Raw genomic sequence first — 13,964 nt, 5'->3', positions numbered from 1 at the left:
AAGCAATGATCCTAGAAGAAAAGTCCACCAGGCATAGTCCACCCTCGTGCAGTGGCGGGTACAGTGCTGCAGCTTTAATACAATTTTGTCCAGATCAGAAGAAATTGACAAGGGTCAGAAACTGACACGGGTCAAGAAATTGAAGCTCTTGTATCAGATTTTACACCCCGCTGGCTGTAAAATCTTTAGTCTGTGCCACAGGGTAGAAGGTTATTGGCTACCAGCACCCTTCCCCTATAAGACAGCTGGGGTAGCACCCATTTCCACCTACACAATCTGGCACACACCTTATCCACTAACACCCTCCCAATTATTTTTATGAAAGACATCGGAGCCTAGAAAACCCCCCAATGTCTTCATCCCATCTCTGCCCCACTGAAGCCCCCCTAGTAACCGTGGAACAGACCCTATCTGAAGCTGACCAGCCCACAGCGATTCACTCGTTTCCCAATTAACTATAGCTGAGGAGACCCCCTCATACACCTTTAGAGCATTTGAGAGACCTTTAACATCCCACCCCCTGTAGTAAAAGCTGTCACGTCATCTGCATACGCAGACAGTGCTATCGTAGTGCTTCATAACCCCTGGCACAGAGAAAACAGTAAGCCTCGCTCTTAAAAAACAAAGCATTTTGTTCAATTGCCAGACAATATAGCTGTCCTGAAATTGGGCATCCCTGTCTGATACCCCAATGGATAGGGAAAGTGCAGCTCAAACCACCCCCACCTTCACCATACAAGAGGCCCCAGCATACAGTAAACTCATCCAAGACGGTAGAAAGCCTTCTCCTGATACAAAGAAAGCAAACTCACATTCACATCATACAGTTTACAAATGGGTAAAACATCTCTTATTAGAAACAAGTTATCAACAACAGAGTGGTCAGGGACACAGTAAGACTGGTATTTGTGACCAAGAGCCCCAGATATTCTTTCAGCCTGTTTGAGAGACACTTAGATATAATTGTTTATTGTGCACACAGCAGTGCAACATGTTGGCAGTTTTTAGAAGAGCCAAATCCCCCCTTTTATATTATTATTATTATATATATATTTTTTTTACCCCTTTTTATCCCCAATTTTGTGGTATCCAATTGGGAGTTAACAGCTGGTAGTGGACAGCTCCCGCAGAGTAATGTCAGAGTCCAAAGCATCTCTCTGCTCAGGGCACAATAGAGGAAGTCCATGTAACAACTGTTCAGCACAGAGAGGATCACAATGTTATAGAGGGCAGAGTAGAAATTCACTGCATTTTGGCGCATCTAATTGTCATCTGTGGCCACCTTCCCATCAGGGATACGAAGGCAGATCATCTGTTTGCTTTGCAATGTCGATTGCCCTAGGTAAAAAAAAAAGCGCTAGGTGCATCCATATCCTTGAGGGTAGCAAAGTGAGACCTAATCAAGGCACCCTTCACTCTTTCCTGTAAAAACGACCTCAGTTCATGTCCCTTGTCCTGTAAGTTCAAGACTAGTCCAGGGTCAGTCTGAGTGAGCAACTTCAACTTAATATATTTGATGTCCTTTTCAAGAGTCATGACAGTCTCTTTAACTTCAATACTAGACAGAGCAGTATACGGTTGACCAAACACACATATTAGGGCATTCCATTTAATAACCCTCCCTTTTCCCCAAAACAACAAAAACTTTCACAAAACATGGCATCATGTAGTAACTTAACACTAAAAAACATTCAAGATGGCGCCGACAGAGATGGTCGCCCCGCTTCAAGTCTTTAGGAAACTATGCAGATTTTTTTATTTTTTTTAGGTATTATTTCTTACATTGTAAGGCAAGAAAATCTTAAGTACTATTACATACAGCCGGGAAGAACTGTTGGATATAAGAGTGACGGCAACTTACCAGCATTACGACCAGGAATACAACTTTTCCAAAGTGGATCCATTGTTCGGACCTCCACCCTGGACATTGGATCTAATCCCAGAGGCCGACCCAAAACGTTTGACGTTGTTGCGGCAGGAGAGGCAGACGGAGCGCCCTACTGGTCAGACTCAGTAGGCGAGCACACCATCCACCGCTTCCGAGCATATTACTCGCCAATGTCCAGTCTCTAGACAACAAGGTGGACGAAATTAGGGCACGATTTGCCTTCCAGAGAGACATCAGAGATTGTAACATTCTCTGTTTCACGGAAACATGGCTCACTTGGGATATGTTGTCAGAGTCGGTACAGCCACCAGGTTTGTTCATGTGTCACGCCGGCAGAAACAAACATCTCTCTGGTAAGAAGAAGGGCGGGGTGGATGCCTCATGATTAACGACTCATGGTGAAACAATAACAACATATATGAACTCAAGTTCTTCTGTTCACCTTACCTAAATGCCGACTGCATTATCTCATATGAGAATTCTCTTAGATTTTAGTCACAGCCATGTATATCCCCCCCCCCAAGCAGAGACCTTGACGGCCCCGAAAGAACTTCACTGGACGACTCTATGTAAACTGGGAACCATATATCCTGAGGCTGCATTTATTGTAGCTGAGAATTTCAACAAAGCTAATTTGAGAACAAGACTAACTAAATTCTACCAGCACATTGACTGTTGTACCCATTCGAGCAAAACACTGGACCACTGCTACTCTAACTTCCGCGATGCACACAAGGCCCTCCCCCACCCTCCCTTCGGGAAATCCAATCACGACTCCATCTTGCTCATACTGTCCTATAGGCAGAAACTCAAACAGGATGTACCCATGTACCCCTAGAACCATTCAACACTGGTCTGACCAATCGGAATCCACGCTTCAAGAATGTTTGGATCACGTGGACTGGAAAATTTTTCTGGGAAGCCTCAGACAATAACATTGATTTATACGCTGATTCGTGAGTGAGTTTATTAGGAAGTGCGGAGATGTTGTATCCACTGTGACTATTAAAACCTACCCCAACCAGAAACCGTGGATAGAAGTGAAAGCGCGAACCACCGCATTCAGCCATGGAAAGAGGTTGGGGAATATGGCCGAATATAAACAGTGGAGTTATTTCCTCTGCAAGGCAATCAAACAAGCGAAATGTCGGTATAGGGACAAAATGGAGTCGCAATTCAACGGCCTAGACACTAGACGAATGTGGCAGGGTCTACAGGCAAATACGGACTACAAAAAGAAAACCAGCCACATCACGGACACTGACGTCTTGCTTCCAGACAAGCTAAACACCTTCTTTGCCCGCTTTGAGGATAATACAGTGCCACCGACACAGCCCACTACCAAGGACTGCGGGTCCCCCGTCTCCTTCTCTGTGGCCAAAGTGAGTAAGACATTTAAACATGTTAACCCTCAGAAGACTGCTGGCCCAGACGGCATCCCTAGCCGCATCCTCAGAGCATGCGCAGACCAGCTGGCTGGTGTGTTTACGGACATATTCAATCGCTCCCTATCCCAGTCTGCTGTCCACATATGCTTCAAGATGACCACCATTGTTCCTGTACCAAAGAAGGCAAAGATAACTGAACTAAAGGACTATCGCCCCATAGCACTCACTTCTATCATCATGAAGTGCTTGGAGAGACTAGTCAAGGATCATATCTCCTTACCTGCCACCCTAGACCCACGTCAGTTTGCATACCGCCCCAACAGGTCCACAGACGATGCAATCACCATCACACTGCACACTGCCCTATCCCATCTTGACAAGAGGTATAGCTATGTAAGAATGCTGTTCTTTGACTACAGCTCAGCATTCAACACCATAGTACCCTCTAAGGTCATCATTAAGCTTAAGGCCCTGGGTCTCAACCACGCCCTGTGCAATTGGGTCCTGGACTTTCTGATGGGCCGCCCCCAGGTGGTGAAGGTAGGACACAACATCTCCACTTCGCTGGTCCTCAACGCTGGGGCCCCACAAGGGTGCATGCTCAGCCCCCTCCTGTACTCCCTGTTCACCCATAACTCAATTATCAAGTTTGCAGACGACACAACAGTAGTGGGCTTGATTACCAACAATGACGAGACAGCCTACAGGGAGGAGGGGAGGGCACTCGGAGTGTGGTGTCAGGAAAATGTCCCCTCACTCAACATCTAAAAAACAAAGGAGGTGATCGTGGACTTCAGGAAACAGAAGAGGGAGCACCCCCCTATACACATTGACGGGACAGTAGTGGAGAAGGTGGAAAGTTTTAAGTTCCTCTGCGTACACATCACGGACAAACTGGAATGGTCCACCCACACAGACAACAGCGCCTCTTCAACCTCAGGAGTCTGAAGAAATGTGGCCTAGTCACCTACATCCCTCACAAACTTTTACAGATGCACAATCCAGAGCATCCTGTCGGGCTGTATCAACTGGTACGGCAACTGCATCGCCCTCAACCGCAAGGCTCTCCAGAGGGTGGTGCGGTCTACACAACGCATCACCGGGGCAAACTACCTGCCCCCCAGGACCTAGAGCACCCGGTGTCACAGGAAGGCCAAAAAGATCATCAAGGACAACAACCACCCGAGCCACTGCCTGTTCACCCCGCTATCATCCAGAAGGTGAGGTCAGGTGCATCAAAGCGGGGACCGAGAGACTGAAAAACAGCTTCTATCTTAAGGCCATCAGGTGCATCAAAGCGGGGACCGAGAGACTGAAAAACAGCTTCTATCTTAAGGCCATCAGACTGCTAAACAGCCATCACTCATATGTATATACTGTATTTTATACCATCTACTGCATCTTGCCTATGCCGCACGGCCATCGCTCATCCATATATTTATATGTACATATTCTTATTCCATCCCTTTACATTTGTGTGTATAAGGTAGTTTTGTGAATTTGTTAGATTACTTGTTGGTTATTACTGCACTGTCGGAACTAGAAGCACAAGCATTTCGCTACACTCGCATTAACATCTGCTAACCATGTGTATGTGACCAATAAAATGTGATTTGATTTGAAAATACCAATAAGGTGATGACCTTCGTGGACAGGGCAAGTGAATATCAACAGTAACATTATGGTGATGGTGAAAAACCCACAGGAGTAATATCACACCTTCCAACCCTACTACAGTAGTGATCAGATACATACAACCTGTCTAACCTTCCAACCCTACTACAGTAGTGATCAGATACATACAACCTGTCTAACCTTCCAACCCTACTACAGTAGTGATCAGATACATACCACCTGACTAACCTTCCAACCCTACTACAGTAGTGATCAGATACATACAACCTGTCTAACCTTCCAACCCTACTACAGTAGTGATCAGATACATACCACCTGTCTAACCTTCCAACCCTACTACAGTAGTGATCAGATACATACAACCTGTCTAACCTTCCAACCCTACTACAGTAGTGATCAGATACATACAACCTGTCTAACCTTCCAACCCTACTACAGTAGTGATCAGATACATACAACCTGTCTAACCTTGCTGCACTGACACGACCTTCAATAACTTTTAGCCATGTGTATTGCCTAACTTTTGCATTTCTTACTCCCCACACATCACAAAGCTCAAACTCAGTTAATAGATTCCTGATGGCACGTGAGGTTCTACAGCAGTGTGATCAACAGTAAAATCCACTGTACAGTTCCAGTCTCCCCCCTAAAACCATACACCCCTCTTGGTCACCTTCATTTGATCAAATACAACAATAAGCTCTGTATCCTCATTAGGAGCATAAACATTTTTTTTTTTTATAAATATACATAAATCTGCCTTGACCAATAAAAACCGAGCCATTGCAATCTCTGTTGGATACCACAGTCACCCCTAAGCCTGACGAAAACAAAATTGCCACTCCAGCACTGAAATTAGTACCATGACTGAATATACGCTGGCCCTCCCACCACATACCCAGTCACCCCTCATTAGCCTCATCACTACAGTATGTACGTATCTCCTGTAGAAAAGCTACGTTAAGCCTTTTCTGTTTGATTACTTCTAACACCCAAGATCTCTTATTCCTGTCCCTTCCTCTGTTATTATTGAGATAACCTCCCCTTAGTTCCTCCATATAGAGAGGAGAAAGGAAAAACAGAAGAGACTACAACGGCACCCTATGAGGCATGGTAATCATCATTGTTTTAATTTGATTTGAACCTTACCACGCTTCCCACTATGTTTTGCTGTAGTGACAGCAGTAACACATTTCCACAAGCGGAAACGCTTCTTCACACTCAACTGGTTTAACCCCACCATCTTCTGTAACACAACAGCTGACCTCATAAACTTTTCAACATAGAAAACCTGCCAATTTAACAGATTTCCCAAAAATGTGGTACAGGAACCCATTTACCTCACCTAGATTGTAAATTGAGTTGTCACTAGCTGCTATCATATCAACAGGGATATCAGACATGTCCAGATCCCTCTCCTGATCCTGAGGCCCTGGATCCCTGACTCCCCACTGACACATACCTCTCAATACTCCCCACCTGCACCCCATCACTCCTACCAGGTTTCTCCTCCACTACCTGGGAGATTAGCTCCACCTGAACACCCTCCTGCACCCCATCTCTCGTACCGGGCATCTCCACCACTACCTGGGAGATTAGCTCCACCTGAACCCCCTCCCATACCCCATCACTCGTACCGGGTATCTCCTCCACTACCTGGGAGATTAGCTCCACCTGAACACCCTCCTGCACCCCATCTCTCGTACCGGGCATCTCCACCACTACCTGGGAGATTAGCTCCACCTGAACCCCCTCTCGTACCCCATCACTCGTACCGGGTATCTCCTCCACTACCTGGGAGATTAGCTCCACCTGAACCCCCTCCCGTACCCCATCACTCGTACCGGGTATCTCCTCCACTACCTGGGAGATTAGCTCCACCTGAACCCCCTCCCGTACCCCATCACTCGTACCGGGTATCTCCTCCACTACCTGGGAGATTAGCTCCACCTGAACCCCCTCCCGTACCCCATCAATCGTACCGGGTATCTCCTCCACTACCTGGGAGATTAGCTCCACCTGAACCCCCTCCCGTACCCCATCACTCGTACCGGGTATCTCCTCCACTACTTGGGAGATTAGCTCCACCTGAACCCCCTCCCGTACCCCATCACTCCTACCAGGATTCTCCTCCACTACCTGGGAGATTAGCTCCACCTGAACCCCCTCCCGTACCCCATCACTCGTACCGGGTATCTCCTCCACTACCTGGGAGATTAGCTCCACCTGAACCCCCTCCCGTACCCCATCACTCGTACCGGGTATCTCCTCCACTACCTGGGAGATTAGCTCCACCTGAACCCCCTCCCGTACCCCATCACTCCTACCAGGTTTCTCCTCCACTACCTGGGAGATTAGCTCCACCTGAACCCCCCACCCGTACCCCATCACTCGTACCGGGTATCTCCTCCACTACCTGGGAGATTAGCTCCACCTGAACCCCCTCCCGTACCCCATCACTCGTACCGGGTATCTCCTCCACTACCTGGGAGATTAGCTCCACCTGAACCCCCCCCTGTACCCCTTCATTCGTACTGGGCATCTCCTCACCAGTCTGGGGAAATGGCTCACCAGATCCATCCTTACCTCCTACAATAATGTTTTTATGCCCGTCACAGATGCTATGTTCCCCTCTGGTACAGGCTCCAACTCAGTACCCTCAACACAAACAACTTGATCCTCAGCAACAGGTGTGTGTGGCTGCTCTACCACTGTCAGCCCACCTCGCCCTACATCAGGACCATGCCTTAAAGAATTACGCCAGGCTCAATCAGCTGATCGACAAGACACTCTTCTTTCAGAAAAACCACCATTGCTTTATTAATCCGCGACGCATAAGCAACATTTTCAACAACTTCTCTTCTACGGCGACCAGAAACTCCTCCACAGTGACAGTAGCTTCAGTAACACACCTGAAGCCATCTCAAAGTGACAGGGACGGAGTCCCCATGTGGGTCGCCATCCCCACCTAAACCAGGGCAATTCCAATTTCAAGAAATACAATATACCTTATTCTACCACATACATTTAAATAATGAATCATCCATAGAAAAAGGAAAACTAAAAGGAAACAAAAAGAAAACACAGGCGATCTAATTCCAGACACCACTCGCACTCGCTCATACAATTCCCAGCATCCACCAACAATCCCAGCATGCAGAGAGAGAGAGAGAGAGAGAGAGAGAGAGAGAGAGAGAGAGAGAGAGAGAGAGAGAGAGAGAGACAGACAGAGAGCGCGAGAGAGAGACAGACAGAGACAGACAGAGCGAAAGAGCGAGACAGAGAGAGATTTGTCTTGGATTTGAATGCTGTGAGAAGGTTCTATAAATGTTGCTAAACTGAGAAACAGAGGGACACTCAGACAAGCTAATATTGTCCACATTAAGTCTTCATTTACTCTACTTTAACATTACTTTACTCTCCCTCCCAAATGGCACCCTATTCCCTATATAGCCCTATGGGAACTGGCCAAATGTAGTGCACTATATACGGAATAGGGTGGAATTTGGGATGCACACTAACTTTAAGGTGAACACTGCAGGGGCCGAAAACGTGTTCATCATCAGGAGTCCCTCTGCCTGGCGGAAAAATGGTTTTAAGAGGTGATTGCGCTTTAGAAGGGTAGCAATCTTCTTAAGCAGTTATAAAGCAGTTATTTTAAAACCAGCCACTCCTGCATGCTAATGGCTGCTGCTAGCCACTTTAGAGAAAATTAGAAGAGAAAGAGTGGGTTTTTTGCTTTTTGAGGGCGACAGGAGGATTTGAAGAGGGTGGTTATTGTACAATTGCGTTTCATTAGAAACATATACAGCTCTTGTCAATATGTAGACAATAGAGAAGAGGCTACAGAGACAGTGTCAACCGGCATATTATTATACTGAGTATATGAGTCATGAATAGAAGTGCGATGCTTGAAGTAGCCTAACCATTCATTTTATAGGTCAAAGCATGGCTGCACTATTCTACACATATAGCTAGAAACTGATTCTTATTCTATGCCAAACATGTCCTGCTGGAGATAAACATAGTTCCTAACCAGAGAAGATTAATGAGGGCCTATTGGGTGGAATGAACACATATCTGACCCTGTTTCAGTTGTTAGGGGCAACGTCTACAGAGAGCAACATCACTCACTGTCAAGTTACACCAGCGTGTTACCCAGAATGGACTGCAGTGAACTCCATAGTGACACATCAACACACAACACTGATGTAAGGATCTTTCTGACAACTGTTCGGTGTAATAGCAACCATCAGAACACCCTGCTCGGTCTCCCATAGTGACAGGGTTTATATTCTGATAACGTAAGCGCTGTGTTTTGTCAGTACTCATAGACACACAGACTCATGAGAGACTGTGTTCACCACATAAATAACGCACCACAAACCCTCTTACTATATCTAGTCCCTGTGGGAAAAGCTTGAGAAGTTAGGCCCTAACCGCAGTCACCCTAGAAGCATCCTAACCTAAACTGAGGAGTGTGTGTGACTGTGTGAGTAGAAGCATATCCCGGCTCACTTTTGCTACATGTGGTGTGTGTGTGCGTATGTACAATGCATTTGGAAGGTATTCAGACCCTTTCACTTTTTCCACATTTTGTTAGGTTACAGCTTTAATTTAAATGGATTAAATAAAACATGTTCCTCATCAATCTAATCACAATACCCCATAATGACAAAGTGAAAACAGGTTTTAAGAAATGTTTGCAAATAAAAAATAAATACAAATAAAGACCCTTTGATTCATCTTTGAGATGTTTCTACAACTTGATTTAGAGTCCACCTGTGGTAAATTCAATTGATTGGACATGATTTGGAAGGGCACACACCTGTCTATTTAAGGTTCCAGTTGACAATGCACGTCGGAGCAAAAACCAAGCTATGAGGTCGAAGGAATTGTCCTTAAAGCTCAGATACAGGATTGTGTCAAGGCACAGACCTGGGGAAGGGTACCAAAACATGTCTGCAGCATTGAATGTCTCAAGAACACAGTGGCCTCCATCATTCTTAAATGGAAGAAGTTTGGAACCACCAAGACTCTTCCTAGAGTCAAACTGAGCAATAGGGGGAGATGGTCCTTTGTCAGGGAAGTGACCAAGAACCCAATGGTCACTCTGACAGAGCTCTAAAGTTCCTCTGTGGAGATGGGAGAACCTTCCAGAAGAAAAACCATCTCTGAAGCACTCCGCTAATCAGGCCTTTATAGTAGAGTGGCCAGACGGGAGCCACTCCTCAGTAAAAGGCACATGACAGCCAGCTTGGAGTTTGCCAAAAGGCACCTAAAGGAATCTCAGATCATGAGAAAAAAGATTATCTGGCCTGATCAAACCAATATTGAACTCTTTTGCCTGAATACCAAGCGTCACATCTGGAGGAAACCAGGTACCGCTCATCACCTGGCCAATACCATCCCTATGGTGAAGCATGGTGGTGGGAGCATCATACTGTGGGGATGTTTTTCAGCGGCAGGGACTGGGAGACTAGTCAGGATCTAGGGAAAGATAAAACGGAGCAAAGTACAGAGAGATCCTTGATGATGATGAAAACCTGCTCCAGTGCGCTTCGGATCTTAGACTGAGTCGAAGGTTCACCTTCCAACAGGACAACGACCCTAAGCACACAGCCAAGATAATGCAGGAGTGGCTTCAGGACAAGTTTTTGTTGGAGTCGTGCCTGGCCGTGCAGTCATGAGTGAACAGGGAGTACAGGAGGGGGCTGAGTACGTACCCCTGAGGGGCCCATGTCTTGAGGATCAGCATGGCGGATGTGTTGTTACCTACCCTTACCACCTGGGTGCGGCCCGTCAGGAAGTCCAGGATCCAGTTGCAGAGGGAGGTGTTTAGTCCCAGGGTCCTTAGCTTAATGATGAGCTTTGAGGGCACAATGGTGTTGAACGCTGAGCTGTAGTCAATGAATAACATTATCACATAGGTGTTCCTTTTGTCCAGGTGGGAAAGGGCAGTGTGGAGTGCAATAGAGACTGCATCATCCGTGGATCTGTTGGGGCGGTACGCAAATAGGAGTGGGTCTAGGGTATCCGGGAGGATACTGTTGATGTGAGCCATGACCAGCCTTTCAAAGCAATTCATGGGTACAGACGTGAGTGCTATGGGTCGGTAGTCATTTAGGCAGGTTAACTTAGTGTTCTTGGGCACGTCTGCTTAAAACATGTTGGTATTACAGACTCAGACAGGAGAGATTGAAAATGTTAGTGAAGACACTTGCTAGTTGGTCAGTGCATGCTCGCAGTACACATCCTGTTAATCCGTCAGGCCCTGCGGCCTTGTGAATGTTGACCTGTCTAAAGGTCTTACTCACACCGGCTGCGGAGAGCTTGATCACAGTCTTCCGGTACAGCTGGTGCTCTCATGCATGTTTAAGTGTTATTTGCCTCGAAGTGAGCATATAAGTAGTTTAGCTCATCCGGTAGGCTTGTGTCACTGGGCAGCGCTCGGCTGTGCATCTCTTTGTAGTCAGTAATAGTTTGCAAGCCCTGCCACATCCGACGAGCGTCAGAGCCAGTGTAGTGCGACTCGATCTTAGTCCTGTATTGACTTGCCTATTTGATGGTTAGTCAGAGGGCATAGCGGGATTTCTTTAAAGCTTCCGGGTTAGAGTCCCACTCCTTGAAAGCGGCAGCTCTAGCTTTTAGCTCAGTGCGAATGCTGCCTGTAATCCATGGCTTCTGGTTGGAATATGTACGTATGGTCACTGTGGGGATGACGTCATAGATGCACTTATTGATAAAGCCAATGACAGATGCGGTGTACAATGCCATTGGAGGAATACCATTGGAGGAATGCCATTGGAGGAATCCCGGAAAATTCCAGTCTGTGTTAGAAAAACAGTCCTGTAGCTTAGCATCTGCTTCATTTGACCACTTTTTTATTGATCTAGTCACTGGTGCTTCCTGTTTTAATCTTTGCTAGTAAGCAGGAATCAGGAGGATATAATTATGGTCAGATTTGCCAAATGGAGGGCGAAGGAGAGCTTTGTATGCATCTCTGTGTGTGGAGTATCGGTGGTCCAGAGTTATTTTACCTCTGGTTGCACATTTAACATGTTGATAGAAATGAGGTAAAACTGATTTAGGTTTCCCTGCATTAAAGTCCCCGGCTACTAGGAGCGCCGCCTCTGGGTGAGCGTTTTCTTGTTTGCCTCTGACTGTGGTGGTATGTACACAGCTACAAAGAATATAAATGAAAACTATCTTAATAGGTAATGTGGTCTGCAGCTTATCATGAGAAACTCTACCTCAGGCGAATAATGGCTCGAGACTTACTTAGATATAGTGCACCAGCTGTTGTTTACAAAAATACATAGACCGAGGCCCCTTGTCTTACCAGACGCCCCTGTTCTATCCTGCCAGTACATCGTATAACCAGCCAGCTGTATGCTGATGTTGTCGTCGTTCAGCCACGACTCCGTGAAGCACAAGATGTTACAGCTTTTAATGTCCCGTTGGTAGTTTAATCTTCCCAATACCTTGTCCATTTCATTGCCCAAAGATTATATGTTTGCGAGCAGAATTGAGGGGGTGGGGTTTATTCGATCGCCTCCTACTCCTCAGAAGGCAGCCTGCCTTCCGGCCTCTCTTTCTCCGCCTCATCTTCAAGCAGATCACTGGGGTCGGGGCCTGTTCCCGAGGGAGCCGTATATCCTCCCCCCCGGGCTCGTCAGAGTCGTGAAAGAAGAAAAAGGATTCTGCCAGATTTTCGGTAATAAGAGACGGTAGCGGCAACAATATGTACAAAAATAGTAAAAAAATAAGTTACAAACAATGCAGATAAAAAAACACAATCGGTTGGGGGCACGTAAAACGTCTGCCTTCTGCCATTTTAGATTGGCTCTAATACAAGGTATCAGGTGTCGTGACCAATTAAAAGGCACAAATACCATAACTACTCTCTGGGGAAGTGGCTATCACTACCTTGGAAAATTGCTAAAATTGAAATACAGTGGGGAGAACAAGTATTTGATACACTGCCGAGGTCTGTCATTTTTATCATAGGTACACTTCAACTGTGAGAGACGGAATCTAAAACAAAAATCCAGAAAATCACATTGTATGATTTTTAAGTAATTAATTTGGATTTTATTGCATGACATAAGTATTTGATCACCTACCAACCAGTAAGAATTCCGGCTCTCACAGACCTGTTCATTTTTCTTTAAGAAACCCTCCTGTTCTCCACTCATTACCTGTTTGAACTCATTACCTGTATAAAAGACACCTGTCCACACACTCAGTCAAACAGACTCCAACCTCTCCACAATGGCCAAGAACAGAGAGCTGTATAAGGACATCAGGGTTCAATTGTAGACCTGCACAAGGCTGGGATGGGCTACAGGACAATAGGCAAGCAGCTTGGTGAGAAGGCAACAACTGTTGGCGCAATTATTAGAAAATGGAAGAAGTTCAAGATGACGGTCAATCACCCTCGGTCTGGGGCTCCATGCAAGATCTCACCTCGTGGGGCATCGATGATCATGAGGAAGGTGAGGGATCAGCCCAGAACTACACGGCAGCACCTGGTCAATGACCTGAAGAGAGCTGGGACCACAGTCTCAAAGAAAACCATTAGTAACACACTACGCCGTCATGGATTAAAATCCTGCAGCGCAGGCAAGGTCCCTCTGCTCAAGCCAGCGCATGTCCAGGCCCGTCTGAAGTTTGCCAATGACCATCTGGATGATCCAGAGGAGGAATGGGAGAAGGTCATGTGGTCTGATGAGACAAAAATAGAGCTTTTTGGTCTAAACTCCACTTGCTGTGTTTGGAGGAAGAAGAAGAATGAGTACAACCCCAAGAACACAATCCCAACCGTGAAGCATGGAGGTGGAAACATCATTCTTTGGGGATGCTTTTCTGAAAAGGGGACAGGACGACTGCACCGTATTGAGGGGAGGATGGATGGGGCAATGTATCGCGAGATCTTGGCCAACAACCTCCTTCCCTCAGTAAGAGCATTAAAGATGGGTCGTGGCTGGGTCTTCCAGCATGACAACGACCCGAAACACACAGCCAGGGCAACTAAGGAGTGGCTCCGTAAG

At 46.4% G+C, this 13,964-nt stretch overlaps 1 protein-coding gene across 1 annotated transcript in view; it reads right to left on the bottom strand.

Annotated features, from left to right (window-relative positions):
- ctnnd2a (catenin (cadherin-associated protein), delta 2a) overlaps positions 1 to 13,964 on the bottom strand; it is a 386,866-nt gene that overhangs the window by 34,641 nt on the left and 338,261 nt on the right. The window contains exon 23 of the mRNA XM_031795295.1: positions 6,391 to 7,275. Coding sequence (XP_031651155.1) covers positions 6,391 to 7,275 — 885 coding nt within the window. The remainder of the gene's footprint in view (positions 1 to 6,390; positions 7,276 to 13,964) is intronic.

This window comes from Oncorhynchus kisutch, linkage group LG18, assembly GCF_002021735.2.
Source record: "Oncorhynchus kisutch isolate 150728-3 linkage group LG18, Okis_V2, whole genome shotgun sequence".
Classification (NCBI taxonomy): Eukaryota; Metazoa; Chordata; class Actinopteri; order Salmoniformes; family Salmonidae; genus Oncorhynchus; species Oncorhynchus kisutch.
This window is presented reverse-complemented; position numbering and strand designations above follow the sequence as displayed.